The sequence below is a fragment of the Corticium candelabrum genome, chromosome 4 (genome assembly GCF_963422355.1).
Source record: "Corticium candelabrum chromosome 4, ooCorCand1.1, whole genome shotgun sequence".
NCBI lineage: Eukaryota > Metazoa > Porifera > Homoscleromorpha > Homosclerophorida > Plakinidae > Corticium > Corticium candelabrum.
In genome coordinates, this window is record NC_085088.1 from 7,469,915 (window position 1) to 7,489,084 (window position 19,170).

General features: G+C 39.8%; 2 protein-coding genes and 1 long non-coding RNA gene across 5 annotated transcripts; 1 reads left to right on the plus strand and 2 right to left on the minus strand.

Moving 5' to 3' along the window:
- Positions 1–225: 225 nt before the first annotated feature.
- Positions 226–4,043, plus strand: LOC134178540 (uncharacterized). Its single transcript, XM_062645413.1, has 9 exons — positions 226–388; positions 445–556; positions 620–628; positions 697–771; positions 834–871; positions 1,253–1,294; positions 1,358–1,617; positions 1,679–1,806; positions 3,737–4,043. The coding sequence occupies exons 1-9, from the start codon at positions 231–233 to the stop codon at positions 3,905–3,907; spliced, it is 993 nt and encodes a 330-aa protein (XP_062501397.1). The 5' UTR covers positions 226–230; the 3' UTR covers positions 3,908–4,043.
- Positions 3,897–18,657, minus strand: LOC134177872 (solute carrier family 22 member 15-like). Of its 3 annotated transcripts, XM_062644649.1 has the most exons (8): positions 18,362–18,657; positions 14,039–14,469; positions 12,326–12,553; positions 12,132–12,263; positions 11,983–12,062; positions 10,064–10,254; positions 4,113–4,242; positions 3,897–4,044 (listed from the first exon to the last, which is right to left on the minus strand). In XM_062644649.1, exons 1-8 carry the CDS (start codon positions 18,626–18,628, stop codon positions 4,040–4,042), a joined length of 1,464 nt encoding a protein of 487 aa, XP_062500633.1. In that variant the 5' UTR covers positions 18,629–18,657; the 3' UTR covers positions 3,897–4,039. The 3 variants fall into 3 exon arrangements, 2 of the variants coding, with proteins under 2 accessions (XP_062500633.1, XP_062500632.1); XM_062644648.1 differs by lacking the exon at positions 3,897–4,044 and having other exon boundaries at positions 4,105–4,242; XR_009969566.1 differs by lacking the exon at positions 3,897–4,044 and having other exon boundaries at positions 10,064–10,217.
- LOC134177873 (uncharacterized) lies at positions 15,878–18,335 on the minus strand. The gene is made up of 3 exons (XR_009969567.1): positions 16,809–18,335; positions 16,625–16,739; positions 15,878–16,290 (listed from the first exon to the last, which is right to left on the minus strand). It is a non-coding gene; the product is annotated as an uncharacterized LOC134177873 (long non-coding RNA).
- Positions 18,658–19,170: the final 513 nt, after the last annotated feature.

Consider the following 19,170-nt stretch of genomic DNA (forward strand, 5'->3'; position numbering starts at 1 on the left):
CATGCAAAGACTGATCTCTCATAGCATTTGGTTAGTTATTGCTACTAAACAAATAGTTTAATCAAATTAAACTATAGACAGCCTAGAATGTCAGGAACCTTGTTGATATGATATATATATATGTGTGTGTGTGTGTGTGTGTGTGTGTGTGTGTGTGTGTGTGTGTGTGTGTGTGTGTGTGTGTGTGTGTTAATTAAATGTTGAAGTTTTGTTTATGTAGTCCTTGCAGGATGTATCAAAATCCTTTAGAACACGATCGCATTGAAGTCAAAGAAGCAACCAAACTAACAGCAGATGAAATGCTTGTCGTTTATAAACAGGAAAACAACGCTGTTGAACGCCGTCTACTTTATGGACCTGCAGTTTTTGTCCCCACTGCACATGAATGGTACTAAAAATGCACACAGTGTAATTAATTAAATCATTTAATTATTTGTGTCCCAGGCTTCATGAGTTTAATTGGCATGGGGTCGATTCTAATGACAAAACAAGGTGGATTCCAGCAGCTCACAAGTTTCATAAACTGAGTACAATTCCAGGTCAGATGTACTACAATGTAAGTACAGCAACCACAGTATCTGCTGTGCTGCTGCATTTAGGAAGTTTGTTTGTTATGTAGGTTCGAGAAGTGAGTGGTGATGGAACTGTGACTTGGTGTATTTGCTACACTTGTACTATAGCCTCTGTTATGTTTAGGTCCGCACAAATGATGATGTGACAATGCGAGTGAAACTAATGATGTTCTATCAGTTGACTAGTGCAGATAAAATGGTCATCAGTTATATTCTACAATCATGCTCTCTTGAACTATTCACGAGTGATTTTATGTTTAGCTGAACATGACCCATGATCCCATAGCAGACTTCATCAAGTGAGTCTCGCATAATAACCATACGAGGTTACTATTAAATCACTAGATATCTTCAATGGATTTAGTAATTATTGTAAAGCCAGTAGCATTAGTGGCATTCAATTTTGGGATTTTCTGTGATGATGCTAGGGCAAATAAATTAAAAAATGCCACTAAATTTATTTACATGGGCATAATTATGGAGCCATCGCATATATCAGGTAAGGCAGGGAAATCAACAGAACGTTTCAGATTTGTGAATATGCCTGCTGAAAAAGTTGTGTGTGTGTGTGTGTGTGTGTGTGTGTGTGTGTGTGTGTGTGTGTATGTGTGCATGCGTGTGTAAAGAATAATTTTGCAATGCATTTTGCTTCCCACTGATTGGAGTTCTCTTTGTACTAGTGCCGTCTGCTCTGATGTCATTGCATTTGCATCTCAGATGAGGTGTGTAAATGTTAAATTTTGTTTTCAGGTAGCTCATGTTGTACAAAATTACTCGATTTTTAGTTACTCAGAATTTCATAAAGAGACTCATCAACTGAGTAATCTTAAGACATACCCTCAACTGTGCCAGAGAGCTCAGCGCATTGGATATCAGTTTACAAATGTTGTGTACCGTGGATATCACGCAAGTGACCAGTTTCAGGCATTGCAGGACAATGCTATACATACACGCACAAAACGACACTTGGATGCTGAGATACAAGAGGAGGTAGCCAAACTGGAAGGTTTTAAACTCAAGAAAGAAATGGAACGAACAACTCAACGTTGTAGTTTTCTATTTGTTATGCTGTACTATTGATTGACAATGAATTTGCTGATGTGTAGGACAAGCAATTGAGTCGGCTCAGTTTGCTCAGAGGCAAGAGTTGGACAAGAAGAGACAGCTATTGCAACTGAAACAGGAGGAAAGGCAACATGAGGCAAAGCTGAAGAGAAGTGCTAAAGAGCGTGAGGTAAGTAATGCACCAGAGAGTTGAATGTCACCACTCATGTTTGCCACAATGTGAACTCACTTGCCAGTAGCACATTAATTAAGATTTACAGTGGAACCTGGCCTGCAACCATCTGACCAATGTGGGTACCTCTAATTTACGGACAATTGGCAACTTCCATCAGCAAATTCCATATATTTGCATACATTCTGAACCTACAAAGGGGCACCTGTCAGTTACAAATAGTGGACACATTTTTACAGCCCACGGATGCAGTTGATCTGTGAAATGTGAACACACGTGCTCCTCACATGTGTATCATGGGTGCATGAGCCCGCAGACCACATCACATGAAAAGATGCAAGCCATGCTGGCAAGGATGAGCCTTAAACAAAGCCAACGCCTGGGCTTGTCATGTTGCATTTGGCATGTCTACTTTACAGGTACATTGTAGCGGTGCCCTTGAGCATGTGAGCAGGCAAAGTGTGGAACAAAAATTCAAAAGAGATGCTTGCATTACAGTTATGCTCAATAAACAGTTGGAGCTTTGCTTACTTGAAACTGACATAGGAATGTTGCATTCATTCACACATGGCTTCAACTTAACTGAGATAGAAGAATAGGGGCATGTTGAAACATTTGACTATATCGATGTGTTTTTCAAGTAACGACATGTTAAAAGCTTTTTCCTTCTAAAGGTTGCACAATTTCTGACAGTTTCAAACTGGCAGCTTTCATGTACTCAAGACCTTGCAAGAACTGCAAGAAATTGACTAGAATCAGCAAAAAAATATTGAAAAACAAACAAACTAGAAATCAAGATAAAACATCCCATGACATGTGAAATAAGGGAGTACAACAAATAATGATAGCTATTCGTTACCATTTGAAAGCATGCAAAGACATCATCACATCAACTGGCATGTCAGTTAACACCAGCGATAACAATGAGCGTATGCACTGTCCAATCGGCCGTCAGTTGGTCCGGCTACAGAGGCATTACTGTAACCCTCCAAAGAGTGAAGCAGAGTATATTGGTAAGGCTTGATGTGTTTGTCTGGTGCTATCAAGGCTGGCACTTATAGAGTGCTGTCTAAATCAGCTACTTTAGTTAAATTTTTGGGATCACATTCTATTTGGAAATTTGGAAAGCAGTTTGGCCGTTTCATTTAGAATTCTAGTCCTCACTTATGCTTACCCGTGTCTTAAATTTGGTGCAGGAGATTCGTGTACTAATGTAACTAAAGCTCCTGGAGTGTTCATTTTGTCTGCATTCATTCTAGTGGAGACTATAGTAGTAACGGGCATGTGTGAACACTATTGAATGAGAATAGTATTGTATGTATGTATTTATTGACATCAAAACCAACAGTAAGAACAAACAACCTTTGTACAATATTTAAGTATACTTTCCCATGTCTGTGAGTCTAACTAGCTTCAGCTTATCAAAATTGAATTAAAAGTGAGCTGAGGTGTTTAGATATTGATGGTGTTGAGATAAGTGGAGATACAGTACTTGGCATTGTACTGTTCCAGTGTGACATTGTCGCAGACTTCCCGAAGGTGAACACAGCACCGTATGAGACAGGACGAGTAGACTGCACCAATGGTTGACAGTGAAGTATTATGTATAATATATATATTCTCTAATGTCACTTGTACTCGCTACCGCTACTCAGTCAAAATCTAACCCAGTCAAATCAACACCCCTTCTAATACGCTTCTAACTCAGTCAAAACACAATACCTGTCTACTGCCCAATCACAATACTCAAGTCACATGTCTCTACATCACAGACATAGCAATGATGTCTCTATAGAAGTACTTTCACTATTGGATCATTCAATTAAAGTTGCATACTTAGTTGGATTGGCCAATTACTAAATATTTTGCAGCCAACTTTCTCATATACATTAATTTACCAGATATACTGTATTACTTTTATGTTTAGGCCTTGGTGACTATTGAAACTGCTGAAAAGCAGCAAGAAGTACAACTCTTATCGGCACTTCGAGATTTGGGAGTGGATATGACACAATACCTTGTCAGCCAACAACCTGCAAAGATCAGTGATGAGCTGCAGTTGACAAGGGAGCATAGAAGAGACCCAATTTCAACTTAGTTTCCTCTGATTCTTGAAAACTTCTGTCAGTACTGTTCAATTTCTAATTTGCAAATTAATTAGTGTCACATTGCATTATTGTACTCACAAAAATGTTGCCATATATATTTAATAGATGTCAGCGTAGTCTCTCTAATCTAGAGAACACAAGACACACTGTAAGATCAGCGAAACTATTGCTTGTTACAACTAGTGCTTCATCTACCATCCAGTAAATCATCCAATGTCTGTGGCAGTTCTTTGTTCATTGTCTCTGGTAGAAGTAGTCCGGCTAGTAAGGCCAGTAGAGCTGACACACCAAACACTGCATACGGCAATGACTTGGAGATCTTATCCTTGAAGACATAGACATATAAGTAAGTGTCAGAAAGAAAGGTAAGCAGGTAGGCACAGAAGACATACATGTATGTTAAATGAAAGCTTCATCTGTTTTTCCAAACCAATTCTCTTAAAATAAAATGTGTTGTGTGCTGTGTCTGCCTTCAAAATGTGTTGTGTACTACGTCTGCCTTCAAATGAGATTAAATGGCACTTTTGAAAGCTTCAACTGCAGTACGTTTTGGTCTTAGTCAGGCTAGAAATGTTTTTTCTCTACTTTGTAGGCCTTGTTGATATATGATTTGATCTTCAATCATTCCAGTGCTCAACAAAAATGTCCAACCATCATCAGTAGGAGGAAGTGGCGAAATGACCAAGATTGCGCATTTCATTGTTAAAATCTCTGCACCACTATATTCTATAGAATTTAGGAAATACAGACTACTAAAGTATCACATTATGTTTACAGAAAGCAAAAATTAGTGCAAATTAAATCGCTCTGACCAACACTTCACTGACATCTTTTGCAAGTAGAAGCAACAACAATCACAATAAATTAGAAGTTCTTCACTACATATACCTATTGAGAATGAAAATCCATATGGGTTTGCACTGATATAGAAAGTCCATCAGAAGCAGTAAAGTTATAGGCTTACAAGCAGCTTTGACATGACAAAATGAGCACACAGTAACAAAGCAGACAATCTCTAGGAGCATCTGCACAATTGTGTACAGTAGATACCCAATGGGTAAACAAAATTTCACCATTTACTCTTTGCCTTGCAAACAACGTCAAATTTTATTTTGCCCTGTGCAAGTGAGAAGCAATAGGCTGATACTGATACAGTAGTTTCTGTCAAGCAGTAGTCTGGCAGAAAGCCAACGTTTTCTTGTGTCCAAAACGTGATGTCAACTCTTATCTTTATTGTGTGGCTGTTAATTTGGTACTGTCATATATGTGCTTGGTTATTCCATAAAAAAAGGTGGGCTTCATCGTTCTGACACGTGTATGCAGTACTAGTGATGTGTCTTGCTACAGCTAACCTGGATGGAAGGACAACACTACAGTACCAAAGTGCTTACACTCCCCAATCCCCAACAAGTGCTCTTCTGATAGGGAAGCGCTAAGCAATGGCATTTCAGAATGTGCACACACTATCGTTAATTTCACTGTTATATTACTGAATTTGCCTTTCCGAAAAAGTGGCAAAAATAGGCTAACCAAGTAAGTACATGCATAAAGTGTGTTGTGTGTGTGTGTGTGTGTGTGTGTGTGTGTGTGTGTGTGTGTGTGTGTGTGTGTGTGTGTGTGTGTGTGTGTGTGTGTGTCTATGTGTGTGTCTATGTGTGTGTGTGTGTGTGTGTGTGTGTGTGTGTGTGTGTGTGTGTGTGTGTGTGTGTGTGTGTGTGTGTGTGTGTGTCTATGTGTGTGTCTGTGTGTCCGTGTGTGTGTGTGTGTGTGTGTGTGTGTGTGTGTGTGTGTGTGTGTTGTGTCTGTCTGTGTGTGTGTGTGTGTGTGTGTGTGTGTGTGTGTGTGTGTGTGTGTGTGTGTGTATGTGTCTGTGTCTGTGTGTGGGGGGTGAAAGCCCTCTCACTAAACCCTCCAAGAGGGTACCCCATGGGACCTTGTATTTCTGGTAGTTCCCTTGCCCGGGGGAGAAAATATATGCCAACTTCAACCTTCGGCAAGTTGAAGATAGTGAGAGGCTAGCACTCAAAACATATGTTGCTACTAAACGCAGAATAGAGCGCATTCTCCGGCGTGTGGACAAAAGTAGGGGTGGCACTGGGGAGAGAGCAAGTGATGCCAGGAATAGAACTGGGCTCCAAAGATTGAGAGGCAACCCGGCAATCAAGGGGCTGTGCTCGCTGGAAGAGGATATTGAGGGCTTTCCGACTGCCACTAATAACTCAGCTTGTAGTCGGACTGAAATCCAATCTGCTTCTGGTTCCACAATAACATGGTCTGGTCATTCCATGAGATGTCCTATTCTGGATTGCCCTAGTGTATTGTCATCAGTAAATTCCATGAGAAACCACATAAAGAAATTTCATCATATATGCAATACAATAGTAAAGAATAGCTGCAAGTTAAGTTTACAGTACCCTTCAACTGTTAGCTTAAGCTCTTCCTTTCATCGTAAACAGAAAGAAATCAATGATGTGATGTGGAAAAAAGGATCAAATGCTCAAGTTTGGTGTGTAGAATGTTCGAACACTAAAGGGTGTGGGCAGAACTGACCTTCTAGCCAAAGAGTTGATTACAACTGATATTACAGTGCGGCATTACTGAAACTCACTTACCTGGTGCGCATGATGGATTTAGATGACGACTCCTGCTATCGTATGTTGTTTTCTGGACCACTCGAGCTAGCTTCCAGGGGTGTTGGTCTAGTGGTAAGACATAATGTGTTGAAGTCACTCAAATTGTTTGATCGTATCTCAGATAACATATTGCGTGCTGACTTTCTCACTGACAAAGGAACTTTGAATGTCATTGTTGGTTACTCTCCAACAGAACAATGCAAAGTTGTAGTTAAAAATGATTTTTATCGACAACTCTATGTCACTAAGCATAAGGAAGGTTCGCTTGTTGTTGTGCTGGGTGACTTTAAAGCTAGACTTGGAAGGCAGTTTCAAAGTTGTTGGTCAGTTTGGTTTATCACAGTCAACACAGTGACAATGGTGTTAGACTGATAGAATTTTGTCAAGCACATAACCTGAGAATCACAAACACCTTTTTCCAGCAAAAAAATATACACACTGTCACTTGGTATCCTCCTAATCCCAAATTAGAGCCAAGTCTAAAAGACTATGTTTTGGTAAAACAGTCTATGCAAGAAATGGTATATGATACAAGAGTACAACGAGTACCAAATTTTGACAGTAACCACAAAGTTGTTGGTAGTAAGATGGTACTGAAACTTCAGAAGCCACGTGAAAAATGAGGAGTGAAAACTTTTACACGGAACGAACTCAGTGATCCTATTGCTCTAGGCAAATATCAAAATAACGTCATGACTAGATTCACACAAAGATTATATACTGAGACTGAAGCTATGTGGTCTGACTTTGTAGTGCAATTATGGACTCTGCAAATGAGCACCTAACTGTTGTTCAAACAGAAAGAATAGATGGACTTCTGAACATACATTACAGTTGATAGTTGAGAAACGTAAAGCTCACATCGCTTGGATGAGATGTCAGGAAAAAGAGATGACTAGAAAACATTATGTTAGTTTATGCAAACAAGTGAAACAAGCAGTTCGACACAATAAAAAAGAGTGGTTGCATGAACAACCATCTGATTTAGAATATGACTTGAAACACAACATTATAAATATTTCAGAAAGCTCAAAAACTTCAATCAAGTACCCATTCAACCTGCCTCAATAATTATAGATGAGCATGGTCAGAAACTACTTTGTCCTGACAATCAGTTAGATCGTTGAAAGAGACACTGTGACTCGGTCTTAAATGTCAGACGTCCTATTGCAATAGACTCTGAAATGGTTGTACACTCTGTTGGCTCTGGTGCTCCACTCAGTGAAGAAGAAATCACCAATGCTATTAAATAGTTAAAAAATAGAGCATCTGGTAATGATGGAATAACAGCTGAATTACTGAAAGCTGGGCCTACAGAGCTTTTTGATTGGCTATCTGAGCTTCTTCAACAAGTTTGGTCTTCACAAAAAGCGCCACAGAATTGGAAAGATTCAGTTCTTGTTACTGTTTTCAAGAAAAATGACAGACTAATATGTGACAAATATCGAGCCATTTCACTACTCAGTGTACCTGGAAAGGTATATGTTCTTCTGAAACAACTTAAACAGTCGGTTGAACCTCTACTACTAGAAGCCCAATGTGGTTTTCGTTCAGGTAGAGGAACAATTGATCAAATATGGTTGATCCGTCAGTTAATCAAAAAGTCCATTGAACATGAGTCTGCTGTCCACATTGTTTTGTTGATCTGGAAAAGCTTTTGACTCCGTACCTAGAGATGTGAGATCTCAGACTACTTTGAAAGAGAGAGGCATTGAGGAACAAGTTGTACAATTGATTGCTCACATTCACAATGAAACACATTGTCACATCTAAAGGTGAGAAGTCCTCAAAATTTGAAGTTACAGTTGGTGTACGTCAGGGTTGTGTTATGTCGCCTGTATTATTTAATCTCGTCATGCACAAGATTGTACACAGAGCACTAAACAAGCTAAAGTTGGTGGAGTAGAAAAATTGAATACAGGAAAGAGGGAAGTCTCTACATGAATACAGCGTCAGGAAACTAGTGTCATTAAAGCTGCTATGTATGCTGATGATTTAGCATTAACTGAGAAGACCTCGGGTGAACTACAAAAGTTAGCAGACAGTCTACATGAGTCTTGCTGTAAATGAGGAACAAAAATCAGCATCAAGAAAACAAAAGTTTTGAGCATTGGTTGCAAGCTGGCACGTATTCTTCTTGACGGTTCTGTTCTTGAAAACGTTACAGAGTTTACTTACTTGAGGAGTATGATGAGCCCAAATGGTGGATGCAATGCTGAAATTGATGCTCGTCTATGCAAAGCAAGTAAAGTTTTTGGTTCCTGAAAGAAAAGGATACTTGCCAACAAACAGTTTTCAATCTCCACAAAGATGAAAATTTCCTTGCCTTGGTGAGACCAGTTTTGCTATATGGATGTGAGACTTGGTCAGTTACACAAGCAAACTTGCAACGCTTAAATACATTACACATGCGGTGTATTCAATCGATTCTTGGTGTCTCAAGATGGAATAAAATCAAGAATTCAGACAATTTAGAACGAGCATGTGAAGACTCTTCTGCTATGACAATACAGAGACAACGATTGCAATGGCTGGGCCATCTGCTGCACATGAGTGACAATCACCCCAAAAAACAACGACTTCGCAGCAGACTTAGTAATGCAACAAGACCAACACATGGGCCTAAACAGATACGGATAGATGTCGTCAGAAGAGACCTCAGGTCATTACATACCAGTCTTCATAAAGTTGATGATCGTGCTGCTTGCAGAAGCGCCACTACAATGTGTTGCCAAAACCCATAGTGAGTATGGTGGAATCAAGGTCAAGGTGTGTGTGTGTGTGTGTGTGTGTGTGTGTGTGTGTGTGTGTGTGTGTGTGTGTGTGTGTGTGTGTGTGTGTGTGTGTGTGTGTGTGTGTGCATATGCATGCATGTGTGCATGTGTGTGTGTGCATATGCATGCATGTGTGCATGTGTGTGTGGTGCAATAGCTCAGTTGGTTAGAGAGTGCATTTGGAAAATGAAAACATCTGGGACCTTGCAGGGTTGCAGGTTCAAGTCACAGTGATGACGAGCTATGGCATAATTTCCTTAAGCTAGAAACTTACAAACAATTGCTTCTCTCGACTCAGAAGTATAAATGAGTACCTGGTCATTGACTGGGGTGGACATAACTGCTGGCTTGGCAGTAACATCATGCAGCAGACGGGTACGTGTGGGCCTTGGTGTCCAGTCCCAAAGCTGCGCCATAGTCAGTGCCCCTGGATGACTCTGGCCAAGCTCCACGTGGATTGTAGCGCTGGCCCTAAGCCTCCACGTACTGCATGAAGGCCCTGTCTCTAGAGGCAGGGCCCTAAGCCTCCACGTAGCGCATGGAGGCCCTGTCTCTAGAGGCAGGGGAGCTATCTCTGTAACTAACCGTAAGGTTGACGTCATTCACGAATGACGTGGAGGGCTTGACATTTGTCCATTTTTGTCCATTTGTGAATGTGTATGCATGCATGTGTGTGTGTGAGTGTATGCATGCATGCATGTGTGTGTGCACATGCGTGCCTGCACAGTCAAATCCTTACCAACATCATAACAAATGGCAGCACAACTCCTCCAACCCTTGCACCAATTGACAGTATCCCAATCGTCATATTTCTCACTGATGTTGGTGCCAGTTCACCTCCATAAACGTAAAGGTTTGCAAATGTAGATCCAAGCCCAAACTTGGCCAACATACTAAATGATAGTAAGGTACTATCACGTGATACATTCCCTAAACAATAGTAATAAAACAACAACAACAACAACAACAAAAACAACAATACTATATAGTGACAACAGTCTACAACTGTTTCCAATAACAAGTAAAACCACACACCTATTTAGTCTACTCTACACAAGACGTGACAAGAAAAGGTCATACTGTCTAAATGACTTTTCTTGTCACATCTTGCTTGTAGAGTAGACTAGATAGCTGTGTGGTTTATTCTTGTTAAGGTAAACAACTGCAGAACATTGTCAGTAGCGTGATATTCAATGCCCGGAGCAAAATAAAGATCTCTACATGGTGTTTGTAGATTTAACTAAAGCTCTTGACATGGCTAGTTGGCCGGGTCTTTGGAAAATTCTACTCAAGGCTGTCCTGTCAAAATCGTCAACATTATCAAGTCCTTTCACAACAACATGACTACTCGGATGGTTGATAAAGATAGATTGTCTCAATCTTCCATGGCATCAAACAATAGTAAGCAAGGATGTGTTAGAGCACCGCTTTGTTTAACATCACATTAAGCTATGTGACATTAAAAACTGTTAGAAAGGCATGTATATCAAGTTTAGTACCGACAATGGCATATCACAGACTGTCACCACAAACACAAGTCAAAGAACTGCTGATTAGAAAGCTCCTTTTTTGCAGTTGACTGTGGCCCCTTCTTTCATACGCTGGAGGACATGCAGACCCTCCTGGTGCAGCATGTAGGTTTGATATTTAGACTAGCTTGCAAAAACAGAATTGATGGTACACTAAAAGCTAACATGGTACTTCCATTAAGCAATCAGTCATTACTGTTTACAGCACACCTCTGAAGTCAGTAAACATCTTTCGCTATCTTGGAAGCATCATGACAAAAATCTGAAAGGGGACGAAGAGATTTCATCTCGTATCCAAAACGCGTTCTGCTTTTGGAAAATTGACAAAATGATTGTGGTGGAAACACGGGTACGCTTGCAAACCAAACTGAACATGTATTGAGTTATTGTCATCTCAACATTGCTATATGGTTGCAAAATGAGGACGCTATATCACAGGCATGTCACTCAAGATTTAGTTCCTAATACGTACATTCTTCGAATCTGCAACATGAATTGTATCGAGACATTCCTGTGATCAGCACAATTTCGTTGGTCAGCGGACTTGGTTGTATGAACGATGACAGAATATCAAAGGCTGTGTTCTACAGACAACTAACAGAGGGAGCACGTTTACAGGAAGGTCAAAAGAAGATTTCAAAGACAGTCTAAGTCGAACTTAAAATCTTGCCATATAGATCCTCTACAGTGGGAAAAATAGCTAATGACAGGTCTCAATGGAGATCGATCAACATGCAGTACTGCAATCAATCAATTTCAAGACGACCGCTCTAAGGCCACGATACTGAAGACGCAACTCTGAAAGGCAGGGAACTACCATTGCAGCACCTGCATGTTGATCTCGGGTAGTAGTAATAATGATAATAATAATAACAATAATATTTTACGACAGTAAATTATGAAAATTGTGTCTGTCTTTCTTTCTCATGTTTCTCTAGTTTATCCAAGAGACTGTGACTCGTTTTTTTTTTCAGTCATTGGGAAGTTTCTGTGATCAGGCGAACTATTGACTGAACTACTTGCAAATGAATGCTAGATACATAAGCAGCAATACAGACTGTCCCTTTGTCATTAAATAAAAATTTGCACACAATAACAAAAAATGATATAAACAAGCACAGAATATTACCTGATACGAGGAATACACACACTAACAAAGACAAGCAACCAAGTGCAGTAAAGAAAGCAGTGCTTTTACGTCGTCCTTGCCTGCAACATGTAAAACAAACTGCTTATACTAGCCAGCACTCTGTTTGCAGTACAAATGTGCCTGCTTACAGTCGTAGTAACCAGCTAGATGCAATATAACTTGGAAACTCTACAATTGACGCACAAAAGAAGCTGACATACATGTTTGAACCAACACTTGCATTCATTGACAATCCGTAATAATTCAGAGATGCTGCAAACCTGAACAGACACAACACTATCATTTCTTTAATATATCTATCAATAATCAATTCAGATCCAACCAATACAATAACATGACTATGATTCTTCGTCGCATTACTGAATTCTTGAACAGGTCCACTACTCCATCTTTCAGCTGTTCACCTCCATTGCTGTTGTTTGTCTCTGTACTATCCACATCAATGTCTACCCCAGATGCACCATTTGTGACTGCAATTAACTTAAGCAGCTGATCACATTCACTCTTGCGACCTTGCAATAAAAGCCATCTTGGAGACTCAGGAATTTGTCTTCAAAAAATTATAATCAGCAAACACAAATGCAAGTCATACCAAGCAGCAGTTACAGTACCTAAACTATCTAGAATACTCTCATAAAAACCAATGACTTTAGTGACCAAGTAATCTGTAATAATAATTATGCTGCTTTATCCACCCTCAACTATCAGCACTATGTTGCTTTCCTGTCATTGGAAGTAACAAATTGCTTTGTATCCTCAAAACATGAATGTGGTAAGCCACTCAAAGCATGAATGCCAACAACATTCTGTTCATACAGAAATATACAGTATGCTATAATTGCAATGTATCACTCTAGATGATAAATATGCTTCTTAACTAACATAAATAAAATGTGCACCAATTTTAAATCAATTTAATAATTTTAGCATCTGATATGTTAAATGATGTTAAATGTTTCCATTCATATGTTAAAATATGTTAACTGTTTCCAATCATGGTTACAGTTACAATATGCCAACATATTCATTTGTCCACAGATTCCATAATATGATGATACCTTCCCAAATACAAGTCCCACAAAAATTCAAGCACTGGGGCTTCAATTCAAACCACTTTGCAGCTTATTCTGAGAGTTGTTCTTATTACTTAATGAAATACCCAGACCGAATAGAAAACCCACACTGTCTTTAGCTGCATGCATACAGGCAGGATTTGTTTCAACCTGCAGCTGAGGCACCTACTCAACCACTCATGTGAAACTATCATCTATTCTTTCAGGTGTGCGAGAATCACGACAAATGTTTATGGCATGCAAGATGCTCTAATGACCTGCATGAAGGACAAAAGCACTGTGAAGCAAGTTAAACATGATCTCTACCTCTGCAATGACAAATCACAATCAGCGGAAGCAACTGGGCTGATGCCCACAGATGTCACACAACAGGAGAAGACAATCGAGTACTATCAGAAGAATCAGAGTTTGAACGTTTCACTGCAGACAACTTGCTGTAGTTTTTAGGTAGCTGGACAATCAAGTCAACAGATACCAGTAGTGTACATAATTGACAACTGAAGCCATTTGCAACTCTCTAGCGTGCAGTCAATATCTCCCTACCATATAAGTGCCTGTCTAAATACAAGCCCTGCGTCATTAATTACCACACACACGCACACACACACACACGCACGCACACACACACACACACACACACACACACACACACACACACACACACACACACACACACACAAGCTTATTGCATTCCACCATATTATTAATTCAAGGACTGGACTTGTATTTGGATGGATATGGTAAATTGCCTCTAATATTGAACATACATAATACTTTAATAATTTACCAGTGTCACCCTTTGCCCTATTTGATTAACATTCATTCAGTGTTTTAGGCTTTGGTGAACACTAGTTGTAACTCAATGTTCACAATTCACTACCATGAATTATGTTACAATGGAACCTGACAAAGACCTTACTAAATGTATATAATATACAGCATCTTTCATCTAACACACTAACCTCCAAAGAATAGGAATCGATATAGAGGCTAGTAAAGAGCATACTATTGCAAGAGTCCGCCAATTCTTGATCATCAGGGCAAGTCCACAAAGGATCAACATTCCAACAGCAAACATTGCCTGCAGCACATTTCCACACATCTCTCTTGTTGAAGCTCCAACAAGCTCTCCTATCAATACAAAAGGTACTGGAACTAAACCAGCAGCTACAACTCCCTGAATAAAGCGAGCTATTGTGTATGTCATTAAACTCCATGTAAATGCAGTAAGAAAGCAAGCCAATGTAGCCAAAGCAAAACTCCACAGTGCTACAAGCCTTCGACCAAAACAATCTGAGAGATAGCCTGATAGCCAAGATCCAACACCAACACCAACAAACATCGCAGAAACAGGTAATCCTTTCTTCCAGTGATCATGACAAATCAAATTCCACTATAACACAATCCCAAAAATGTTTTACAAGCCAAATATATTTGTTACCTATTGAACAGAAGTGCATGTATTACTTTAATTAAGGTTCACAATCAAATGCAATGCAAATTGTCTATAGATGTCTAGTTTATGTACAAGGTGATTAGTTGATCACAACAACCTACTAAATAAAGCCTCTGTCTGTCGATCCGTCTGTCTGTTCAAGGTAAACAACAAGAAGACAAACGGAATGTCCTGAAAGATATTGCGGTAAGTGTGAATGACAATTCATAGGTAAAAACAAGAACCAAATCTAAGACAACCTGGAATCATACAATTTGGACACATCCAGTCTGTTTCTCCAGTCTAAAGAATGACACCAGTGGGAAAGATTAAAAACAAAGGTCAAACGTTTGCCACTCTTCTCAATAAAGCTGTATGCACAAAAACTCCACAACTGTATAAATGTGTAATGAAAGTCACAAACTAAAAACCAAAAAATGACAGAAAATATTGGTTCTGTGTAAGGTTTTCAAACGTACACACATGACAAAGCTGCAATCATAAAACTTTGACTGATCGCATTCTGTTAACTGCTGATCAGAAATTACACCAACACAAAATGACATAATAGTAGCAATGTGTTGAATCCTTGCAGGATGTTGATGTGATTTAAACATAGATATTATAATTTACCATCACCAAACAATTCTGAGTAAGAACTGCATTGTCCTAACAAACCACTGCAATTACCCATTGTCGGATGCTGATTACTTTCACTAATTAAATCCATCTAAAAATTATCATGTATGATGCTTGCCAAAACATTTGATACTATCTAGTAAGTAATAAAAACAGAATCTGGTATCTGGTCTGTCAAATTATCAATGGAGAAGTTGGAAAAAGTTCTGCCTCAACCCTCAGAACTGTTTCTGTATGATCTAATGTCTCATACTAGACAGTATTCAATCATTAATTCTTTAATGAAGTAACATTGATGTATGACTTGATAAACATTAAAATTACACAGAAAGCTACAACTACTAGCCCTAACCAGGAGAAACTATGTCAAGGGCACTAACTTGACAAGAAGCAACTCCAAACACATCACAAACTCACACCTGCTAGATGTTGAAGTTAACATACCTGCTTCACAATAATCGGATAACAAACTAAAAACACTAGATCCCGTGATAGAAATGCAGCTGCAGTAGCACACTGTGTTCAATGTCTAGTAGCAATGTGGCTGCAAGTGCACGGGGTCAAACTTATACTAGTGCAATCAGCGTAATTTGATTAGCGTGATAACTTTCCTCTGATCAATGTGTACATCAATAATTTGCAATCTATACAGTTATTTTCAATAAAATATATATTGAAATGCAGCACAGGTTGAGTTGTTGCCTTTGAAGTACCTTGGACTGTTACATAAACCTGCTCTAGATGGAATTCTCTGAGGGACTTCACATAATGAATAGCACCACGAACCCACAAAAGGAGCAACAGCGATAGCAGCAGAAATTTGGATCAACTTTGCAATGCAAAAACTCCCAACTTGAAATTAAGACAGACAGACTGACAGAAAGACAGGCAGACAGACCGATACTTTATTCATATACACTCTACTTGTACAGTACATATGCTAGGAATTTGTAAAAGCAAACCAGTCCTTGCAAACAACAAAGTCATAGACAGACAGACAGACTGGTGGAGGTTCTCCTTGCTTGATTCCCTTGAGGTTTTTATCATTTTGGACATTGGGGGAATAGTGGAGAGTTTCTCCACCAGATCTCACTAAGATCACGTGATGAAGACGAAAAGCTGAATTCGATTGAATTTAACCTAAAACATACCGACAGTAAATATTGTCAATAAAAATTACAACGTTGCAATAGTAGTGCTTAGCTAAACAGATTGACAGAATAGTTTGTGGTAATAACTCTGTAGATGACAGCTACAGTGCAAACAGCAGATGGTTGTTCGTTAGAGCTTTTCTTCTACAACCGCTGTTAATATCTTAACTATTAGTGATATATGTAGCCTTTTCTGTATTAGCGTTGATGTTTTCAATAAATGTTCTTTGACAGACAGACAGACAGACAGACAAACAGGCAGACACACAGACAGACAAACATTGTGTTGGTGGCGTCTGCCACTATCACTTCTTGCATCATACCAATTTCGATGTTGGGGTCCCCTTATCTGGAATGAACGCTCTTGTTGCTGTTTTCTGTGTCGTAGTTTCTTCATTGATGTTACTAAAGTGTAATCAAACTTTGCTGCCGCCGACTCTGCGCACATGTCTACGTCTGTTTTCTCTTCGATGGCTTCAGATCTTGTTGGATGTATCGCAGCCTTACCTTGGCCTCGTGCATGTGGTCTAGCATGTCTTCCGAAGATTCTGCTGTCATCACATCTGCCTTCATTTCATTTTCTCTTGCGTGGCTTCAGTGTTTGTGGATGGACCGCAGACTTACCTTGCCCACGTTTACATGGCCTCTTGCATCTTTCACGAGTAGCTGTTGTCATCCTCTTCATCTTCATTTGCTTCCCTCGGTCTTCAACCCTACTTTCTCTGATGGCTTCAATCTCCATTGGATTATCGCAGACTTACCTTGTCCACGTTGTGGTCTAGTGCGTCTTCTGTGGAGATTGTAATCATCATGTTTCTACCTGTTTCTCACTCAAAAAATACTTTCCATTAACTAGTATTCTTTCTTGTGCATGCAGCTGTAGTTTGAAGACTTTATAAGCTTGTAATTGCTGGTAGTTGGACTTTACTATAGTGATTCAAAAATACATGTATTGACAGACAGACAGACAAACAGACAGACACGGTATGTTATTCTTCCATAACATACAACCGCAACTAGCACGTATGGGCGTAGCTGCAGCCCTACCAACACAACATATACGCTGTGGCACAAAAAAAGTTGTAGACGAGCTGGTCCGCTACTAAATACTAACAAAAAATACAGTTGAAACATACAACTCTGTACCAGACTCTACACTGTCACAAGTACACAGTACGTCACATTTTGCACACGTCTTGACACTCCCACGCATTGTATATGCATCGTACACGATACAATATGGAGTACACCATGAAGTCCATGTGACCAGGACCCAGAAAGGGGCTTCATGAGCAAAAGCATGTCCAGGGGACCACCCACTTCCAACATGGTCAACTGGTAGACAGGACAGACACTACAAATGTACGTTAGCGTGCATCTCTGAAACGTTGCGTTAACGCAAATCTCCAAATGTCTCTTTAATTAGTTGTTGTATTGAGAGGCCACTAGCTGAGTCCCATAGACTCGTAGTTTTATGTTTAGCTTTGTTTTAGTGTTAGTGACATTGTACTACAGTGTAGTTTTAATCATGCATTCAATATAGAATTAAGACAGACAGACGATGGGTCGAGAACTAACTATTTAGCTGTGGTGCCTTTTACTGATATTCACTGTATGGTAGCGTTGATGTTGAAAATAAAATAGAAGACAGACAATATAAACAGTTGTACGTAGAACCAAGCCCTATTGGCTTGGGTAGTATCTAGTTGCTTTGCATAGATGGTGTATAATAGTTCAATGTTTGAAAATATATGTATTGACAAACAGACAGACAGACAGACAGACAGACAGACAGGCAGACAGACAGACAGACTGACACTTTAAAGTTTGCTATTAGCTACTTTATCTAGTCTGTAATAGTAATCATGTTTGAATTACTACCATGACAGACAGACAGACCCAGACAGACAGACGCAAAAGTGAATGCAGACAGGCAAACAGACAAAGGCAGACACGCAGACAGACAAACAAACAAACAAACGACAGGCTGGCAGACAGGCAGGCAGGCAGGCTAACAGACAGACAGACAGACTGACAGACGAACAAGCAAGTAGACAAACCTCAGTCACTGTTGACTCTCTCTCAGCTTGATAGTTTGGTAGACATCCACCGTTACTCCATAATTTGCATTTCTCATCCTCATTCATGCCTTTGTCCGTTTGATCTTCTGTTCCACGGCAAAACCATGCCTGCGGTTCCGTGTCTCCAAACACAGGAAAAAATGCGTAAAAACCAGCTGACATGCATATTATACTGAGAAAGATTAACACTCTTCTCTGATATGCACCAAATTGTCCAATTTGACCGTACACCTCATCGAATCCCATTGTACACTCGTACAAAGTGATGGTACCAATCCGGGAACCTACCTAAAAAATTGTGAGAACGTGCTAGCGTGCGTTAAAAGCCTTTTTTGCCCTGAAGTATGACGCGGCCAAAAGGGTCTGGCTACGCGAGACTATTATTATTATTATAGCGGGTTCATGAGCGCATGCGCTAAGGCGTGACGGCTGACGTTACCCTAGCGCTTTTCTACGCCTCGGTTAATGAAGAAGCACTAACGCGCTATTAAAAGTCATGGGATACTGCACGTCACTAGACACCACATGCCAAGACATGTCTAGACAACTAGGAAAGAATAGACAGTTTTTGTGCCAAATACGTAGCTTCGTGTAGCTGTTAGGAAATAATCACATACAAATTTAACATTCTTTACAGTACTCTAAATTTTGGGTCTGGCTAAGCACTCCTTTCAGTTTCCGATTCTGTATCGGTATTGGTATCGCGGCGCCGGCGCCGATAGCCAACGGAGTTGGACAGTAGTTCGGTACTGTCAGATGCGGTTCCAGGGATGGTGTAGCTGTTGCAC

Excerpts from the sequence above, each read along its gene's own strand:
- LOC134178540 (XM_062645413.1), top strand. The coding sequence starts at position 231 with ATGTATCAAAATCCTTTAGAACACGATCGCATTGAAGTCAAAGAAGCA. Across the intron at positions 872-1,252 it reads CCCATAGCAGACTTCATCAA|TGCCGTCTGCTCTGATGTCA; the intron begins GTGAGTCTCGCA and ends TCTTTGTACTAG. Across the intron at positions 1,295-1,357 it reads GCATTTGCATCTCAGATGAG|TTACTCAGAATTTCATAAAG; the intron begins GTGTGTAAATGT and ends CTCGATTTTTAG.
- LOC134177872 (XM_062644648.1), bottom strand. The coding sequence starts at position 18,628 with ATGGGATTCGATGAGGTGTACGGTCAAATTGGACAATTTGGTGCATAT. Across the intron at positions 14,470-18,361 it reads GAGAGTCAACAGTGACTGAG|TGGAATTTGATTTGTCATGA; the intron begins GTTTGTCTACTT and ends ATTGTGTTATAG. Across the intron at positions 12,063-12,131 it reads TCTAGCTGGTTACTACGACT|GCAAGGACGACGTAAAAGCA; the intron begins GTAAGCAGGCAC and ends TACATGTTGCAG.